The sequence below is a fragment of the Haliotis rufescens genome, unplaced genomic scaffold (genome assembly GCF_023055435.1).
Source record: "Haliotis rufescens isolate VD_foot unplaced genomic scaffold, xgHalRufe1.0.p SCAF_17, whole genome shotgun sequence".
In the NCBI taxonomy this organism is placed as follows: Eukaryota; Metazoa; Mollusca; class Gastropoda; order Lepetellida; family Haliotidae; genus Haliotis; species Haliotis rufescens.
Window position 1 is genome coordinate 12,410,851 of NW_025963857.1, and position 21,340 is coordinate 12,432,190.

The following is a 21,340-nucleotide window of genomic DNA, read 5'->3' on the forward strand; positions in this document are numbered from 1 at the left end:
ACATTACCGTACATTCATCAACACTACATTACCGTACATTCATCAACACTACAGTACCGTACATTCATCAACACTACATTACCGTACATTCATCAACACTACATTACCGTACATTCATCAACACTATAGTACCGTACATTCATCAACACTACAGTACCGTACATTCATCAACACTACAGTACCGTACGTTCATCAACACTACAGTACCGTACATTCATCAATACTTCAATACCGTACATTCATCAACACTTCCTTACCGTACATTCATCAACACTACAGTACCGTACATTCATCAACTCAACATTACCGTAAACCCATGAACACTAGAGTACCGTACATCAATTTGAACTACGTTACCGTACATCCACCTACTCAACATTATCGTACAGCAATATACAGTTGAGTACCGTGAATTCATTAAAATCAAATTATCGCACATCCATCAACACTATCGTGCACCTATATTTAATTACCGTACATCCATGAACACCACAATACCGCGCATTTACACTTCACTTCCGCAGATGTATCCATGAAAGTACATTACCTTACATATAACCCGATGAGAATGTGTTGCAAATCAATTAATTTTTCTTTTGTGTGACCTTTAATAGATGATCCAGCCATGCATATAACTTCAAAATAGCTCACATAGAAGATTTTAAGTTAGCAAAATCCGCGAAGTTAACAGAACAAGTAACATGAATGTGTAACAAAGTTGCTGAGATTATGTTTTGCAGACCGTTATGCATCATAGTGTTTGTCACGGAGCTGTTGCACATTCAGTGTAGGAATGCGTGCCTGTACACTCCCATCATGCTCAAGTCCTAAGAGGTTGCCTCTGTGTGGTGGCACGGCGCTGCAGAGATGGCAGGTGAAATGTTTAACAAAAAAAATCCGAAATTCCTAAAATTGTAACACCCAGATTTGTTTGTTGCGAGTTAATGAGAATGTAAGGTAATGGTGCCAGTTTAACTTAAAGCATGCATACCCCATTCGTGTAAGTGGTCATTATTCAGTAATATTTTTTTCCGAAGCAACGTTGTATGTTTGAGCTATGATAGTTCAAGGAATAAATGCTCACACAGCTTGGTAGGCAAAAGTTTATGCTTACATAAATCATAGGATAATTTGTTTTTGTTATATGGACATGTCAACCCTAAATTCTGCAAATGTTAAATAAACGTAAAAAAGTCTGTATTTGATTGAAACATGCTTTCTAGCATATATTTGTTTATATGTTTGTCAAAAAAGTTATTTCAAGAATGCTCTTGGAAATATAATCTAACATCAAATAAATGACAACCAGCGAAAACATTAAAAAAAGAGAACTTTGCGTCTTTGCATGTTAATGATGTAAAATAATTTAAAACTTCAACACCAGAAAATAATCAGTCTCTCTTATCTGCAGATACAGATTCTATGGGGCATTAAAGGGACAATAGTGATGAGTATATGGAATGGATCACTGAAAATCAGTGATGACCCAGATGTTCGCAAAAAGGAATGAGATTGGTCCGGGGTTTAATCAAGAATACGATTATCATTTGGCTTGATTATATTGATAATGTCATACATTGATACCCCTCACATTGATCATGCAATACTGATAATGCGATGCTTTCATACTCCTTATATTGATAATGTAATACTTTGATACTTCTTATATTGATAATGTAATACTTTGATACTTCTTATATTGATAATGCAATACTTTGATGCTTCTAATATTGATAAGGCAATACATTGATACTTCTTATGTTGATAATGTAATACATTGATACTTCATATATTGGCCGACACATAATTATGCTGTTTCTTAAAAAGTGCAGCTGGCTGCATTAGGGGAATATAGCTTTATACAGTGCTCCATGTATTTACGGAAATTTCACATGTGTGGTATTTAGGCAGGCCTTCCCACTTCACATTAACGAAGTTTATAGCAAAAATGAATAGAATTATCATTAAACCGCCCGCATGTTATCAGAAATGAGCGGACCACTATAACTTGATAATGCCCTCATATTACTTGACGACGGGCCATTATCACCCCCGTTGTTAGGTGACGTCATAGGATAGGGATAGGTGACGTCACGTTCAATAGTGACGTCATCTGGTTTGTTCTATGACGTTTCCATATTTGTAAAAGTGGGTCAGTGACATTCGTGTTGATTGCAGTATTTGTTTCAAAACCGATATTGTTGTTTCTTTTTATTTGATAACAAATTCCATCCATTTTAGCTATAATAACGGTAACGCTATTTTTCAGGGCATTATCATTTGCAGAAGCCCTCGATCTTTTCAACTGCCCTCCTTCGTCGGGCACTTAATGGAAGACCTCGCGCTTCTGCAAATGATAATGCCCTGAAAAATAGCGTTACCCTTATAATATTGCATCGTCCATCAATAACACATATGTAATGTACTGGACTGAAATATGAGGAGGGCTGATTTAATGGTTTTGTGTCAGTTGCAGCTGTGTCTCCGTCTGCAGCTGATACTTTGCTATAATATCCTTTTATATGCACATTAATAACACCGACTGGGAAAGCCTTTAAGCCAACGCAAGTCGTCAGTAATATGTCAATTTCATCACCTGGCAACAAGGGCCCCACTCCTAATATGTAGGTAAATAAATATTTGAGTGAGTGAGTGAGTTGGGTTTAACGCCACTTTTAACAGTATTCCAGTTATATCACGGCGTGTCAGTTTGATGTGGGAGGAAAGCCCGAAGTGATGCAGGTCTCACACGTACCACTTCGGTGAAAACCACGAGCACGGGTATGGTGCTGACAAACCTAGAAACATAATCGGGGCGAATCGGGATTCGAACCCACAATCATAGGTTTCTGGCGTGCCCAAGGGACGCCACTCTGACAGAGAATCGCGGCGCCTTAGACGACTGGGCCACCCGTGCCCCCTTTATACACACGTTCAAGCTTGCTGTATCAAATAGAACCCTCAAGTGTATTTTGCCGTCTTCGTAATCTACGTTTTCAGTTTCAAAACATATTTTCAGTCGACAGGTCTTGCAACACGATCTCATACAGTCCAGTGTGACGCCCATTACTGCACAATGGACCTATTTTCTAAACCGGAAGTGTATCTGCGCTGAAATGACTCAATCTTAAAACATTTCCGGTTTCTGCAGATGTAATGTAAACAGGCTGAAACCACTCGAGCTGTGGCTGACATGGACAAGGAAGTCCTGAATACAAAAGCAATGCTCGTGCGGGCGGCTGTACGCAATATAAGATTCGGGGTCATCTCAAAAGTTTACAGTCCTGTTTAAAGAGCCTTTTCACATCGGCCGAGTTTTTTTTCAACTCAAGAGTACCATCTTCCCAAGGCAAGGTAGTTAACTGACTTTAAAAGTCCAGTTTCCACCCTTGTCGAACTAGACGGGAATTTCTGGGCTCGAGTGGCTATTACGACTTATGTGCCTTCTATGTTTTCCCCCACTGACCAATAAGATTCCACCTCTCATTGATAGGGCGGTCGGGTAGCCTAGTGGTTAAAGCGTTCGCTCGTCACGCCGAAGACCCGGGTTCGATTCCCGACATGGGTACAATGTGTGAAGCCCATTTCTGGTGTCCCCCGCCTTGATATTGCTGGAATATTGCTAAAAGCGGCGTGAAATCATTCTCACTCACTCACAATGATAATGAAGGTCTTTGTTGTAATATAACGGGGTTTACCTCGAGACGTGCATCATATCACTTGAGCACCTTGACTGGAAGCATGAAAAGATTTGTAAAATCTCCGTCGACGCTTAATTGACGGTACACATGCTCGGCAAATTCTGCAGTCGAACGAATCTGACACAGCCATGTTGATAATGAACCGGATATCGATTTAGTTATGGGATTTTGATTGGACTATGCATGGACTCGTTAGTCCAGCCAATTTATAACCCCATAATTCCAGCCAAGTTCGGCAATGGTGGAAACTGGACTTTTAAAGTCAGTTAACTCCCTTGCCTCGGGAAGATGTTGTCGTACATGTTTACTAATATTTCAATATGAGTGTGTTTCACATCTTTATGGAGTGACAGATAACGGTTATACTTTCAGTTCAGAGTGTTTTTTTGTTGTTTACCGCCGCACCCGGCAATTTTCCAGCTATATGACGGCTGCCTTTAAATAATTGAGTATGGACAGACAATCCAGTGATTGATATTGTGAGCAACTATCCACGGTGTCGGGATACGCACAGTCAACCAAATCAGCGAGTCTGGCCACCCGATCTCGATAGTCTCCTTTTACGACAAGCATAGTCGCCTTTTACGGCAAGCATGGGTTGCTGAAGACCTATTCTACCCCGGATCTTCACAGGTCGTTGATGCACGCATGTGTGTGTGGCTGTTTGTACTGGTCTGGGCAAATACCCGTTTTATAGTACTAGCCAGGTAATGGAACCACCGACCTTCGCTCTCGGGGCATAAGCTCCACGAGTGAGTGAGTGAGTATGGTTTTACGCCGCTTCTAGCAATATTCCAGCAATATAACGGCCTACAATGCAAGACAGTGGTGTTTTACCAACAGGGAACCATGCTTGTAGTAAGAGCCCAATCACAATGAATAACCCGGCTGATTGTTTATCACCGACGCCATCACCTGGCTGCGTTTGCGTACATTGTTGCCCATGCTATCAACCACTGGCTTATAAAATACAGCTTCAATGAAATACATACTGACGTGATATACCTGTAATATTGCTGACACGCAGAGATCAACAATCTTTCGGTAAAGACATTTTTTAATCAATATATACTACTCAAATGAAGTTAAAGAACACCCGATTCTGTCATATTACTGTTGTTAATAGGGGCGGTCGGGTAGCCTAGTGGTTAAAGCGTTCGCTCATCACGCCGAAGACCTGGGTTCGATTCCCGACGTGGGTACAATATGTGAAACCCATTTCCGATGTCCCCCGCCGTGATATTGCTGGAATATTGCTAAAAGCGGCGTAAAACCTTACTCACTCACTCACTATGGTTAATCTGTCATTGATATAGTCATATGAACAAATCAGGTGTTCTTAACTTCTTTTGAGAAGTATGTATTGCGTGCTGTTTTGTAAATGTATTCAATATGTTTGTTGTGTTTGATCTATTGTGAGAGAAAGAAGGAGAAATTAATCTGACAGTCTCAGTTGGCAACTAACGGGATCGGGTGGTCAGACTCGCTGACTTGGTTCATACATGACATCGTATCCCAGCTGCGTAAACCAATGCTCATGATTTCATTCACAGGATTGTCTGGTCCAGACCCGATTATTCACAACCCACCCATACATGAAATGACAAGCTCACCATTGTCCACTCTTGATATTGGACAATAAATCCCACTTTTTAATGTAATCTAATTGAAAGCACATACTTTTATCTCGTTGATATTGTTGCACAAGCTGGCGGGTCACCACTGTTCGCTGACAACGGCGCCATTCCACGTGCATTGTAATCAAATCCAATACCAGCCGTTTCACATTACGGTGAACATGGTGACGAAAACAATCGCCCGAACGCAACCGATAAACGCGTTGGAACGCCCCGATTGTTGAGGCTAACTTTACCTGTGATTTGAAGCATTATTTGTGGATGTTTCGCCATACCGCACACAAGCCAACGCAAACAGATCGATTCTGTTTCACCAGCATGGGAGGTTATTTATTTCAAACATTCCCCCACAAGGCTAAAGGGCTGCCGCAAACGTGACCGACTTTAATGCGGCAACATGCGACAAGGGTCGTATGTGTCAATCGGCTTTCTTCCATGACCGCAGTAGTATACACGGGATGTGTCTCGGTAAGTATAGAAGCCTATGGATAACACAGAAACCTTGTATTAGAGTCTGAATCGTATCTAATAATGTTAACGTGTCGCTAGTTGTTTGACATTGTTGTCGGTGTGGGGTTGTTACTGTGTATTTCATTATTTGTTTTCATTTATGTCTGGACAATTAATACCAAACTAGTAAAAGTCAATCCGTGTCTGAAAATTATTTTAATTTGGTTGAATATAAAGTTTGTGTTCGTCATTCGGGTTTATAAGGGTTTGGATATGATGTGTTGCAGATGTATCCTATATGGTGGGTGTATGTGTTGTATGCCGGCCGGGAAAGTGGGTGTGGCGGTGCGTGTTCAAATATGTATTGGAGGGGGGGGGGGGGGGGGGGGGGGGGGGATGTTTCCATCATAGGAGAAAGTTCTGTAAATTTCTATAAAATGAGTGATGGTCATGCTTTAACAATCTAGTTTGGGTGTGCGGACTGATTGAGCCAAGCTGTTGCATGTGTTGCGTATAACTAACGTCCAACAAACACCGACATCACAATGTCATACAAGTCCCGTGTCTTATAGTAGGGGGTGGTTAGTGTCTCAAACGTACCACCTAGTGAGTTAGTGAGTAAATTGGGTTTGAAGCTGCCTTTAGTCATGAACACATCAACATCACCACCTCATTTAGAGAGGGACTATCATTTTACGTTTGTTTACCTTTTAGCATAGATATTGATGTCTTAATACCTATTGTAAACTGATACGGTGAGTGAGTGAGTGAGTATGGTTTGACGCCGCATTTAGCAATATTCCAGCAATATCACGGCGGGGGACACCAGAAATGGGTTTCACACATTGTACCCATGACAGGAATCGAACCCGGGTCTTCTGCGTGACTGACGAGCGAACGCTTTAACCACTAGGCTACCCGACCGCCCCTATACGACTCTATGAGTGAGTGAGTGAGTGGAATTTTACGCCGTTTTCAACCGCTTTTCCAGCAATATCACGGTGTGGATACCAGAAATGGGCTTCACACATTACGCCCCCACACCTGTATGAGTTTAGGTGGACCGAGTCTATCCCTACGTGAAATCAATGCGAACAAATATTGTTATCAGTGTAAGGTGAACTGTGTGAACTGGCAGTATATAGTATATTTGGTGAACGAAACGTTGTCCACAGGTAAGGGTATCTACGTATTTCGTTCGATACTTGAAAAAGGCTACAATCACGCCCCCGCCCCCGCCCCCGCCCCCGCCCCTCGAACACCGCATCTTGACTATATATATGACTCCAAACAAAAGAAAGAACACCCACAGCCATGCCTGATTACCTGTAGTCATATCTAAAAATCGCGTTGGAGCCATTCTTGTTAAGCATGTTATCAAAGAAAATAGACGAATGTTTACTATAGAAAGAATTCGTGAACTGGAAATTATGCATAACATAGGGAGAAGAGCAGGCATCGATAAAACGCTTCGGTTGTTTCCATTATGTAACGTACATGTAATTAAAAGAGAAATTCATTTCGTAACGGCATGTCCCGCATTTGTTATTATTCAAAATTATTAAAAATATTTCCCATTTTTCATTGTCTATACTTATGCTAATCGAAGGCATAGTTTGATAACAATGCTGCAGTCCTCCTATGTCAGCGTTCTAAAACATTTATCAAATTACTTAAAACTTTCTTTGAGGGGCATTTAGAAGTTGGAGTACGAAGTAAGGATAATACATAGTGAGTAACAACTTCTAAATTACAATATTCATAGCGACGTTTCGGTTCTAAGCTACACTCGCTTGCTTGATAACGGTGTTATAGAACCTACACCGAAACGTCACTTGCTTGATAACGGTGTTATAGAACCTACACCGAAACGTCACTTGCTCGATAACGGTGTTATAGAACCTACGCCGAAACGTCACTTGTTTGATAACGGTGTTATAGAACCTACACCGAAACGTCACTTGCTTGATAACGGTGTTATAGAACCTACGCCGAAACGTCACTTGTTTGATAACGGTGTTAAATATAGTGTTCTTGTTGTACGTGGGCCTGATGCCTTAATACTTAACTAAATGATTGCAGATATAAATAAAGTATTTTAGTATAAAAGGGAGACTCTACTCAGGCTAAGTGGCATTCCTGGCATATTTAGCTCATGTCGTTGAACCACTATATAACTATCTGTTTATCCAACACAGTTTGCTGTAAGTAACAGTTAATGAGTATCTCGACTTCATTGTGATAATGACTCAGTTTCATGGCGCTAATTACGATAGCTGAGATAGGCTCTTGACCGTGGAGCACAGTCTCCCGTTACGGGGTCCGTCCCTCGCGTGCTGTTGAGTCGTAGAGCTTGTAACCTAGTACGAACGTTTATTTATACTGTGTTCCGTCATGGAGTATGTGATACCTCAGGAATCAACATGTATTGTTTAAGACACAATATCACTCACTGGGGTAACTGCGTATGGATACAATGATAAGTGGACTGTCCTATTTTTGTCATCTAGTGTCAACTGAGAGAGGTCATGTTAGTTTACAGGAACACTTACACATTGGGACGTTAGGCAATGGTTTATTGCATCGTTAACACTAATGGTATCTGTTATAAGACAATGCGTGTTATCGTGTGATGCTGTATGATATAGGTTGAAGGTTAGTGTAGCTGGGTTAAGGGTGGTTGATTTTGTCTCTGTTGCTTGATGTCGGGACGCCTGTGTATGTATATGTATGTCACTGTCTGAGTATTAACGTGTCTCTGCAAATGTCTGTATGTCTTCCTAAGAGTGTAAATGTGCCTGTCTTTAGGGGCGAAAATGTGTCCCATCAAAGCCTGTAAATGTGTAAATCGCAATGTAAATATATCACCTGAGCGTATAATTGTGTCCATCTAAGTCTAGGTGTAAATATGTCCCATCTTAGAATAAATATGTCTAAACGTGTAAATGTGTCTAAGTATAAATATGTCCCATCTAAGTGTGTAAATGTATCCATCTAAGCGTGTAAATGTGTCTAAGTGTAAATATGTCCCATCCTAGTATGTAAATATGTCTATGCGTGTAAATGTGTCTAGGTGTAAATATGTCCCATCTTAGTGTGTAATATGTCTAAACGTGTAAATGTGTCTAAGTGTAAATATGTCCCATCTTAGTGTGTAAATGTATCCATCTAAGCGTGTAAATGTGTCTAAGTATAACTATGTCCCATCTAAGTGTGTAAATATGTCTATTCGTGTAAATGTGTCTAGGTGTAAATATGTCCCATCTTAGTGTGTAAATATGTCTATTCGTGTAAATGTGTCTAGGTGTAAATATGTCCCATCTTAGTGTGTAAATATGTCTATGCGTGTAAATGTGTCTAAGTGTAAATATGTCCCATCTTAGTGTGTAAATATGTCTATGCGTGTAAATGTGTCTAAGTGTAAATATGTCCCATCTTAGTGTGTAAATGTATCCATCTAAGCGTGTAAATGTGTCTAAGTATAAATATGTCCCATCTTAGTGTGTAAATGTATCCATCTATGCGTGTAAATGTGTCTAAGTGTAAATATGTCCCATCTTAGTGTGTAAATATGTCTATGCGTGTAAATGTGTCTAAGTGTAAATATGTCCCATCTTAGTGTGTAAATATGTCTATGCGTGTAAATGTGTCTAAGTGTAAATATGTCCCATCTTAGTGTGTAAATGTATCCATCTAAGCGTGTAAATGTGTCTAAGTATAAATATGTCCCATCTTAGTGTGTAAATGTATCCATCTATGCGTGTAAATGTGTCTAAGTGTAAATATGTCCCATCTTAGTGTGTAAATATGTTTATGCGTGTAAATGTGTCTAAGTGTAAATATGTCCCATCTTAGTGTGTAAATATGTCTATGCGTGTAAATGTGTCTAAGTGTAAATATGTCCCATCTTAGTGTGTAAATATGTCTATGCATGTAAATGTGTCTAAGTGTAACTATGTCCCATCTTAGTGTGTAAATATGTCGATACGGGTAAATGTGTCTAAGTGTAAATATGTCCCATCTTAGTGTGTAAATATGTCTATGCGTGTAAATGTGTCTAAGTATAAATATGTCCCATCTTAGTGTGTAAATATGTCGAAACGTGTAAATATGTCTAAGTGTAAATATGTCCCATCTTAGTGTGTAAATATGTCTATGCGTGTAAATGTGTCAAGGTGTAACTATGTCCCATCTTAGCGTGTAAATGCATCCTAAGCGTGTAAATATGTCAATTTAAGCGTGTACATGTGTTCATATAAGCGTGTAAATGTGTCGATTTAAGCGTATAAATGTGTCGATCTAAGCATGTAAATGTGTCGATCTAAGCGTGTAAATGTGTCGATCTAAGCGTGTAATATGTCTATGGCTGTAAATTTGTCCGTCTAAACATATAAATGTGTCCATCTTAACGTAAATCTGTGTAAATATGTCCATCTAAGCGTGTAAATGTGTTTATACTTGTCAATGGGGGGTTTCAGTATTGAGGCTCTGCAAGTTGCTTTGCAGCGTTGCGCCCCTCAGGCCTGCCGAAATCCTACATATTGGAAAATGAATTGTTCCAAAAAATCATGCGAGAAAATGCCTCAGGTTTTATAAGAAAAATAGTTAATTGCATGTGAAAATAAAAACCTAATGCTCGTCCTTTAAACATGTCCTATGTCTTGTAGAAGTGACCGTCTCTAACATTAAACCCAAATTCATCCCAAATTTCAATTCAGTTATTGAGTTACATATCGCCTGTAAAAATATGAGAAACACCTTTCTCTTTAGGACTCACATTGATCACTTAAAAACGTAGCATTCTTTACTGTGCATGTCGATTAAGGAATCAATAACGTAGGTTTATTTGTTATTTAACGCCGCACTCAGCAATATTCCATCTATAAGACGGCGGTCTGTAAATAATCGTGTCTAGACCTGACAATACACTGACTGACATCATGAGCATCGATCCATGCAGTTGGGATATGATGACATGCATCAACCAAGTCAGCGAGTCTTGACCACCCGATCCCGTTAGTCGCCTATTAGGACAAGCATAGTCGCCTTTTGCGGCAAGCATGGGCTGCTGGAGATCTATTCTAACCCGGATCGTCACGGGCTTCAGACTGCAGCATGTTGCCAGAACGAAGCATGTGACGAGGAAAAACAGCTTGTGCTTAATCGATGGTGAATATTCAATATCTCAAATAAGGATATTGGTTGACACATGTCGGCGTTTGTACAAGGTACACTAAAAACACAATTTTTGGCCCAGGATTATAATTAGTCCCGTAGCCGGTAAGAGGTGGCGCACTGTTTTCTTGAACACTCACCCTATAGTGGAAGCAGTGTAATGGCCCTGAACAGGGATGGTAACTCATGGTAGTCCGAATCACGACCTCGAGGTGGCAATCAATTTGCAGCATTCGGCAGTTCTTTTGCTTTTCGGTATACATTAGGATCATCCCATTTACCATATAATTCTGTTTTGGGTTGATTTGTTTCCATGCATCGTGTAATTTGGGATGGGTTGATATGGAGCAATAGCAATTAGGTTGAGAGTCATGTTAAGCAGTGTACACAGTGTTACCATTGAAGTAAGATTGCGTGATTTGTCGATAAGGCATTGCGTGCATACAAACACGAAAGCTTCGTGGGTAACTGAACAATGTGTTGATAAAGTATATTGCTTCGCGACCTGGGTGTGTTGCGTTTAGGTTTTCTGATTACAGACCAGACGGTCTTTAAATATTTGTCCACGATTATCACCTGACAAGCTGTGTTGTCAGTAGACAGACATGTTCAGTGATCGTTCGGTACAGAATAGGGCCTTGTCTACATGGTAATCAAAGGGAATCAGACCCGTGAAGATCCGGGTTAGAATAGGTCTTCAGAAACCCATGCTTGCCGTAAAAGGCGACTGAGCTTGTAAGAGGCGACTAACGGGATCGGGTGGTCAGGCTCGCTGATTTGGTTGATGCATGTCATCGTAATCCTAATTGCGTAGATCGATGCTCATGGTGGTATTTACATACCACCATAATACAGCTGGAATATTGCTGAGTGTGTCGATAAGCAACAAACAAACAAACTTGGTGGTTCCCTGCCTAGCGCTCGGCATTAAGGCTTTCAGGGGACAAAACAAGCACTGGTCGACTTGGAGTCAGTTTTGTGGGAGTGGGGTATCCATGTTAAACTGCGGCATGGTATCTCAGTGGATTTGCATTATAAAACACTCACAAACACAATTGCAAGCACGTCACCATAAAGGTGCTTGCAATATTGAACGTGACGTTAAACCCCATTTCGCCGCCATTACTTCATGTACTCCGGCAGGTTGAGTATGCAGAGGATAATAGATAACACCTGTTGCATTGTCGTGATCGTCACTCCGATAATTCATAGCAAATTTAGAATTCTATCGATCTTTCCTGTTATTTTTGCATTTCAAAATAATGAATTCTATCACATTTTGCCACATATTGTAAGAGCAGAACCTTAACCCTTCCGCACGTCACCGCGTTGGATCCAATAATGAAGATAAATCGCCTGATATGACACAAATACTCATTATCTCTGAAACCCCGGCATATGTGCCTGTATATTGGAAGTATGCATAAATTCATAAACTTTTTCCGGACACGTGTATCGAACTATGTTAAAAATTACATGATACATAACCAGACATTTTGCTTTTGTTTATTTTTCATGCAGCTTGTGTAAATATGTCGACCGTCGCTAAGCAACCCATGTTGCTAACTAGCTTGCCCTGCCAGACAAATATTATTGCAACATATTGAGCCTGGGTGCCGTTGAACAAAGCGATCTTATGAGGTGATAGTAAATCCTATACCTCAACATGGACATACGTCAGTCGTAGTGCTAAGGTTGATCTGACAAAGGCACCCTGGGCAAATATTGTTGCCAAGCTGATCATCCGCAGTAAAGCGCCACTTAGCCATCCATCCGTTGTGAAGCGCAACTTAGCCATCCGCTGTAAAGCGCCACTAAGCCAACCGCTGTAAAGCGCTATTAAGCCATCCGCTGTTAAGCACCACTAAGCCATCCGCTGTAAAGCGACACTAAGCCAACCGCTGTAAAGCGCCACTAAGCCAACCGCTGTAAAGCGCCACTAAGCCAACCGCTGTAAAGCGCCACTAAGCCATCCGCTGTAAAGCGCTATTAAGCCATCCGCTGTTAAGCACCACTAAGCCATCCGCTGTAAAGCGACACTAAGCGATCCACTGAAAAGCGCCACTAAGCCATCCGCTGTAAAGCGCCACTAAGCCAACCGCTGTAAAGCGCCACTAAGCCAACCGCTGTAAAGCGCCACTAAGCCATCCGTTGTAAAGCGCTATTAAGCAATCCGCTGTTAAGCACCACTAAGCCATCCGCTGTAAAGCACCACAAAGCCATCCATCCGTTGTAAAGCGCCACTAAGCCAACCGCTGTAAAGCGCTACTAAGCCAACCGCTGTAAAGCGCCACTAAGCCATCCGCTGTAAAGCGCTATTAAGCCATCCGCTGTTAAGCACCACTAAGCCATCCGCTGTAAAGTGACACTAAGCGATCCACTGAAAAGCGCCACTAAGCAATCTGTTGTAAAGCGACACTAAGCCATCCGCTGTAAAGCACCTCAAAGCCATACGCTGTAAAGCACCACTAAGCCATTCGCTGTAAAGCGACACTAAGCTATCCGTTGTATAGCGACACTAAACCATCCGCTGTAAAGCACCACAAAGCCATCCGCTGTAAAGCCATCCGTTGTAAAGCGACACTAAGCCATCCGCTGTAAAGCGACACTATGTGTAAAATGGGTGTATAATGTATGTTTATATCTGTATGTGTACGTGTATGTGTGCGTGTATGTGTGCGTGTGTGTGTGCGTGTGTGTGTGTGTGGGGGGGGGGGGGGGGGGGGGGGGGGTATGCATAGGCTGTATATGATTCTGACAGTATGCAAGTGTGCCCGTTTATGTGTCGACGTGTTTGTGTATGATTGCGTGCGGGTGTGACTATAAATAATTTAATCTCAATGTCAGTGTTAAATTTTGTTGATGGTTCTGTACTACTGAACGGTACAGAGATGAGTGTCAACCAAGCGAAGTGCCTTGTCAAATCGGCCCAGTTTTTCAAGGCGAGGCTGTCAGAACGACCAATGCATCGAGTTTATGTACAGTGTGTTGAGAAGATCAGCAACCCAGCAGAGTCCTTCGCTTGGATGAAGTCGGCTGACCTGAAATGTGAAAGAGCAGGCGTTCTGTTTGCTGCTAAGGTCCAGTCACTTCGCACTCGAAACCGTCATTTTGTGATTTTGCATCGAAACGTAAATATGGAATGTAGATTATGCAGTGAATTAATTGAGACTGTCCAACACATTGTCAGTGGATGCCCCCCTTTGGCACAAACACGGTATCTTAAGCGCCATGATTGTGTAGCTCGCCATGCTTGTGGTTTTGACACAGAGGTCCATGGTACAACCCAGAATATGTAGAGGGCGTCAAGAAAAATGATAAATACAAAATTCTTGGGAATATGCCCGTTTACAGCCTCAGACGTCGTCGGGCCAACACACCTGATCTTGTCCTTTAATCAAAGAAATCATTTGTATCATTGAATTTCTTCTCCCCTTTGACACTGAAATGATTGACAAGATTGAGGAAAATCATGGCAAATATGCGGACCTCGATTTTGAAATGTCACGCTTGCATTCAAAGTACCAAGTTTTCCTACTCCCAATTGTTCTCGGTGCTTTAGGATTGGTACCTCCCAATCTGTTGACTGACATTGGGAGAGTATCCGGGTAAGCTACCAGGAATACAGCCCTTCTGACAATAATCTGGGTAATGCAGAAGGCTCAGTGTTGGGGAGTCTTCACGTTCTCCGAAAAGTTCTGGGTGGGTTCGACTAGACAGCGCTTCCTGGGAGAAGTCCCATTCGCTGTCTGGGCTGCGTGTAGAGGGGCAACGGCCCTGGGCTGATGATGAGCTTAACCAGCCTGTCTTTGCCAGGATCACCCAATCTGTAAATAATAATAATAATAATAATTGTGACAAGGCATGCATTTAGTTTCTAGCATTAAATGCTATTTTTGCCAATCTGCCTCAAAATGTTCAGACCGTCTTATACTTTGTACGAGGGGCTGAGCCGAAATATAATGAGTTGATTGTTTAGTTTCCAACCTCGGTGGACCAATGATAAAGACACAGTTCAGTTGTCTTGATTTGCAGAGGCTTTATTACGCCTGACGATACACCGGGACTCGAGCACAACACATGCGGGCTGCCATCTTTTAGGGATACCCGACCATGCTACTTCCGGCCCGACATTCGCAATACTTCGCATTTCCAACAATCGGAATAACTCGAAAATGAACATACTAACAGTTTTACAACGGCAACATTAAACCCCATCGCTCCCTCCCATAAGTCTTCTCTGTACGAAATGTTTTATATAAATGCTAGAATTCAAATTGTTCTTAAATTATTTCATAAATATACAACACATGTCACATTAAACCAAACGATAAAAAAACACACTCTGAACAAATGCATGTATTTCCAATGCATTACCCTTTGTCCCATAGATCAAATTTATATTCGCCAAAATCTAGCGTGTCAGAATTCGCCTGTGAAAACTATTTCGCAGTGACACATGTCGCAAAGTGATATCACTGTGAGGAGCTATGGTTAGTACAAGGGAGGTTACTCTCATTTGCAACCTAAAATTGAACGATACGCGTACAAAGTTGGATTGTTGCGGATGTAATCATGTTCACTGCTCTGGACTAAGAAATCAATATAGTTTAGACAATATCTTCTTGCAGGCTCTGCAGCTCACCTTGTGCCGACATTAGCTGACAGTACCGTAAGTCCACAGAGACAATTAGGCCTATGCTATGCAATAAGTTGCACGTGTACATTAACTTTGCTAACTCCCATGCGGGATTGTGTTAGTGCAATTAGTGCAATGGTAAGGCCACACCGAACAAATAATCCTTTCTTTGCCGCTATCCAAAAGTGAGGTAAAGACTATGATTAACAAATATTGATTTTTCATTCCAAAAATAAATTAAATTGATTTTGAAATCAAAATGTGTTGATATATTCTGTTGGCAAAATGGAGCATAGCCTAGCTAACTCATGGGATATAGATTTCTACTCTTGAATGATTATATATAATCCTTTTAATTTTAATGCATATTTTCCATTGCTGAACTTAAGAAAATAGAGTTTTGTCTGAAAATCCGAGGTATCAAATGTTCATTATGATACATGTGCCTTTGTTTGTAATCGTAGTTATGTTTATCATTCAATATGGCCTGTTGTCCCGTTGCTTTTTCAACGTTTATGAGGGGGCACGGGTGGCCTAGTGATCTAAGGCGCGGACGATTCGCAGTGTTGCGTCCCTTGGGCACGCCAGAAACCTATGATTGTGGGTTCGAATTCCGGTTCGCCCCAGTTATGTTTCTAGGTTTGTCAGCATCATACCCTGGATCGTGGGTTTCATCGAAGTGGTAAACGTCTGAGAATTGCATCACTTCAGGCTTTCCTCCCACATTAAGCTGACACGCCGTGATATAACTGGAATACTGTTAAAAGCGGCTTTAAACCAAACTCACTCACTCCACGTTTATGATGTGCTATGAATCTAGTATCCTGGATAATCCAGGGTATTATATTGCCATGCTATATGCGATAGATACCCAGGACCTACAGTTTCGTCTCGGAAGTGACGTCACAACACCTACATCGACCCTATCTCAAACTCAGCGCGGATTTTCTAGCGCTCAGGGTGCTTTGTACAAAGTGATCTTAACGCTAAGGTGATCGCTACTCCCATACCTTAACATAAACGTACGACAGTCCTGGCGCTAAGGTTGTTGTGTACAACGGCACCCAGCCAGGGCACTATTCCACAAAGCGATCGTAGCACTAAGACGATCGTAACGCCCATACCTTAACATACACGTACGACAGTCCTGGCGCTAAGGTTGTTGTGTACAACGGCACCCAGGGCACAATTCCACAAAGCGATCGTAGCACTAAGACGATCGTAACGCCCATACCTTAACATACACGTACGACAGTCCTGGCGCTAAGGTTGTTGTGTACAACGGCACCCAGGGCACAATTCCACAAAGCGATCGTAGCACTAAGACGATCGTAACGCCCATACCTTAACATACACGTACGACAGTCCTGGCGCTAAGGTTGTTGTGTACAACGGCACCCAGGGCACAATTCCACAAAGCGATCGTAGCACTAAGACGATCGTAACGCCCATACCTTAACATACACGTACGACAGTCCTGGCGCTAAGGTTGTTGAGTACAACGGCACCCAGCCAGGGCACTATTCCACAATGCGATCGTAGCACTAAGACTAAGAACACCCATACCTTAACATAGACGTACGACAGTCGTAGCGCTAAGATCATATGTGGAAAGTAGGAGAGTATGTTGATTGGACGGATATAGTTTAGTCTCGTGTCTCGTGGCGAATGGGTTCAGGGTACTTATCATAATACATGTCAATCTAGCAGTTATTTACCTTTATTACTGTCTCAATTTCAACGGGGCGGTCGGGTAGCCTAGTGGTTAAAGCGTTCGCGTGTCACGCCGAAGACCCGGGTACAATGTGTGAAGCCCATTTCTGGTGTCCCCCGCCGTGATATTGCTGGAATATTGCTAAAAGCGGTGTAAAACCATACTCACTCACTCACTCACTCAATTTCAACATGAAGTGACAATTCCTAGACCTAGACTGGATCACTGTATTTCTAAAATGCTTTTCAAGCATAATCGCCTTTTACGGCAAGCATGGGTTTTTGAAGACCTATTCTACCCCGGATCTTCACAGGTCGTGGATGCACGTATGTGCGTGTGGCTGTTTGTACTAGTCTAGTCTGGACTAATACCGGTTTTATAGTTCTAGCCAGGGAATGGAACCACCGACATTCCGCTCTCCGGTAAGAGCTCCACGAGGTATATGTAAGCTTATATTAGGACATGGCTCCATTATGACAGGCTCCGCTATCATGCATGATAGCGGAACTTCAAATTAAGACAAGAGATATTATTGGATGAAATGGTCGCGGATGTGGAGGTACTGGTGGGCTGCAGAAATGAGCTTAACCCCTGTTAAGCAACCCCGACTGCAGCAACCGCTGCCCTGCAACAACCGTTGCCAAACAACCCATGTTGCTTACCGATGCAGCATCCGCTGCCCCGCAACTACCGTTGCCAAGCAACCTATGTTGCTTACCAATGCAACGCCCGCTGCCCTGCAACCCATGTTGCTTACCAATGCAGCGCCCGCTGCCCTGCAACTACCGTTGCCAGGCAAGTACCATTGCCAAACCATGAGCGAGGGCAACTATTGTTGCCAAGCTGACCATCCGCTGTAAAGCGGACACTAAGCCATCTGCTGTAAAGCAGAATGGATAAATTAGTTCCTGCTGTAAAGCGGGCAACCCTATCCTAAATAATTTATAATTTAGGATGTATCCAAAGACGCCAAATGTAACTTGTAATGCAGTCCACCACCACCCCGCCACAAGCACCAAGGTGCTTCCCCACAACCACGACCATTCGCGCTCAGGTACACCCACAGTGTTATCCTATACTGAAAATGTTTCCTACAAGCATAGTGCGGAAAGGGAGCTGCCAATGTTTTGTGTGAATAGATCAAGTCCGGCCGGTGACAAATGAACCCCGTCACGCAGGTACAGTTGCTGCTCCTGCCGGTTGAACACTGTGTGGGGAACCCGTATCCCCCCAAGCTCACGGGCCCTGTTCCCCACTCGTCTGTTCAGCTTCTGCCTGGCCCCGTCCAGGTCCCGGGCACGGCTGGCTACATGCCAGTACCTCCGTGGCAGCATGTCTGACCACAGAATGACAGCACCAGGTAAGAGGAGGTGTATCCTCAGGAGTGCCAGCTTGATCTCATGATATAGCTGACACGTGGTTACCTTACCCAGGTCGTTCGAACCAAGGTGAATCACCACTGCCTTTGGTGGTGTCCGCATTGCTTTGACCTGGGCATCTATCAGCTTGGTCAGCTCCTCCCACCTCATGCCGCCCCTTGCCAAGCAGAGACATCCCCCAGGAATACTGAAGTCACTGTCCTGTAGGTGCTCTCTCGCCCGGGTCAGGAAGCTGGACCCAACCAACCATACTGAAAACATGAATCAATAGGAAGAAAACTGTTGGTTGGCGATTTAAATGTTTGCAGGTATGCGTATATAGCTTTTATAACATTCTGACCTCCACCTACCAAAGTGCTGTATCAAATCTGAACTCACTCCGTTACCGGCTGCTGTCGTTGCTGCGCCAATCCTGAAGGAATATGGAGAGTATGCTGCTGTGCAGATGCCGCTATGCGCCAGTGCTCTTTTTAGCAGGCCTGAAATTGATACCTGGTCAGGGGAGATTTATCAAAGTGTACGAAAGCTTGAGTCTGACCCTGTGATCGAACTGTTAGGTATGCTTTAACTGCAGCCACTGGACACAGATTGTGGCCAGGTATGGCGGAAATGGAAACAACTATGCCATGTGACTGCCTGTCCGTTTTTGAATGCCTTAGAGTTACTGTTACTGTCTTAGTTGTGTCTTGGACTTCTAGGTCTAAGAAAGCGCACCCTGGCTGAGAAAGTTTGGTTTGCACGAGTTCACTCACCCGAAAGAAACCAAAGAAGGCCAAGCAATATACTGCTTTGAACAATCTTACTTCATAGGTAGAAGAGCAGACAAATTGCAGGTTGTTTACAATTACTTTGAGCAGGTCTATTGTTATTGGTTTTCTGTGATCCTGCCTCCCCTGACACTTTTGCATCCCGGTAATCATTTTAGTAATAACAAAGTGGCCGGTGCGGTCTTCCATGCTGTGTAGCCTATGGTACGTTGAGATACCGGCCATATACGTCCTTACCGTACTCGGTGCATGTCCTGACACTGACAGGTGAGCAATGAAATGTACCAGATGAGTTATTGGAACCGGCCAGACATCTCCCAGGTTTTGTGATGCCCTGAATGCTTGCAACGCTTGGGTTCCTGCCTGGTAAATTGCCCACGTGTTTGCCGCCAATGATTGCTGAAGGAGCCTCTCGGCCTCGATTGTTAGCCCTGCCAGAGATTGTCTGGAAGTGGTGTGGGATGCAGGTTGGCTGATGGAGCTGCATTGCGGAATCGTTCCCACTAAAATCTCGACAGTGCATCTGCGATAATATTGTCGTGTGTTGTTATATATCTGCAGCCTAATCAGTGACATGATTCTGGGTGCCTTTGAAGACTGTTTATTTATGATTGACACTACAGCTTGGTTATCACAAAAGAAAAGTACTTTCCTGTTAGCAAAGGCTGTCCCCCACAGACAAACTGACAGCACAAACGGAAACAACTCCAGCAGTGTCATGTCACGAGTCGAGCCGTCCTCCACCCACTCACGGGGCCAGAGCCCGTTTGCCCAGTTCCCGTTATAGTATGCGCTGCAGACATGTATTGTCAGCCCACTTTTGATTCTGAAAAACCGACACACCGTTAAATTCCCCCAAGAACCCGAGCCAAACCTCTAGGTCCTCCCGAACTCCCCACGTGATGCGAACACGGTGTACTTGATGACTTACCTTTGTATAGGCATCAATCGGTCTGCGGCAAAACAATCTACCCATGGGTATTGCCCGGCACATGAAATTTAGCTTACCCACCAGAGACTGCAAAGCTTTACGGGTTACTTTGTGCTTACCTGAGGCCAGCATATCGTGTATGATTGCGTTGATATTTACAATCTTTTCCTGTGGTATTCTAACCTGCATCCTGACTGTGTCGATTTCAAGACCTAGGAATGTTAAGCAGGATGCAGGACCTACTGTCTTCTCATGTGCTACGGGTACGCCCAGCTCCTGGAAAGTACTGAGACATGTATCAAGGTTGTCACCACAGTCTTTCGTTTCTGCCTGTGAGAAAATCATCAAGGTAATGCATGAGTTGGCCGTTAGGCAACTTTTGCTGGACACACCATTGCAAAAAGGTGCTGAATTTTTTCAAACACTGAGCATGATATGGAACAGCCAAACGGCAAGCATTTATCAAAGTAGTATTTACCTTGAAAGCACAAGCCTAGCAACTCAAAGTCCTGAGGGTGTACCGACATAATCCTGAAAGCCGATTTCACATCAAATTTGGCAAGTAGAGCATTTGGACCAAGTTGCTGTACCATACTGACAGCCTCGTCGAACCGTGCATATGACACGGAGCATGCTTCGCTGTCTATGTTGTCGTTGATTGATCTGCCTTGAGGATAAGAAAGGTGGTGTATTAAACGAAAATCGTCTGTCCCCAGCAAGGACTGACTCTTACCCGTTTGCTTTTTGAGTACGAGACCGATGGGTGAAACTTGTAGGTTCAGCAGGGGCGGCGTTTCGAAAGGACCTGCCACCCTACCTAATTTTACTTCCTTTTTCAATTTGGCAGCTACTATCTCTTGTAAAATGGGATCCCTGGCTGAGCGTAGATTGTCAGACCAACGACTTATGCGTGCCCCACTATATTCCAGTTGAAAACCTGATTCCAA

General features: G+C 42.9%; 2 protein-coding genes across 7 annotated transcripts in view; one reads left to right on the forward strand and one right to left on the reverse strand.

Moving 5' to 3' along the window:
* Positions 1 to 21,340, forward strand: part of LOC124112513 (galactoside alpha-(1,2)-fucosyltransferase 2-like) — a 41,066-nt gene that overhangs the window by 8,958 nt on the left and 10,768 nt on the right. The window contains exons 1-2 of one of the 6 annotated variants that reach the window (XM_048397553.1): positions 5,519 to 5,806; positions 15,595 to 15,635. The exons of 2 other annotated variants lie outside the window; for them this stretch is intronic. In XM_048397553.1, coding sequence (XP_048253510.1) covers positions 5,752 to 5,806; positions 15,595 to 15,635 — 96 coding nt within the window. In that variant the 5' untranslated portion in view covers positions 5,519 to 5,751. Of the gene's footprint in view, positions 1 to 5,518; positions 5,807 to 15,594; positions 15,636 to 21,340 lie in introns of those variants that run through there. 3 more of the 6 variants (XM_046472672.2, XM_048397555.1, XM_046472668.2) reach the window with 3 other exon arrangements.
* LOC125381159 lies at positions 18,985 to 20,947 on the reverse strand. The gene is made up of 2 exons (XM_048397556.1): positions 20,513 to 20,947; positions 18,985 to 19,965 (listed from the first exon to the last, which is right to left on the reverse strand). The coding sequence occupies exons 1-2, from the start codon at positions 20,736 to 20,738 to the stop codon at positions 19,166 to 19,168; spliced, it is 1,026 nt and encodes a 341-aa protein (XP_048253513.1). The 5' UTR covers positions 20,739 to 20,947; the 3' UTR covers positions 18,985 to 19,165.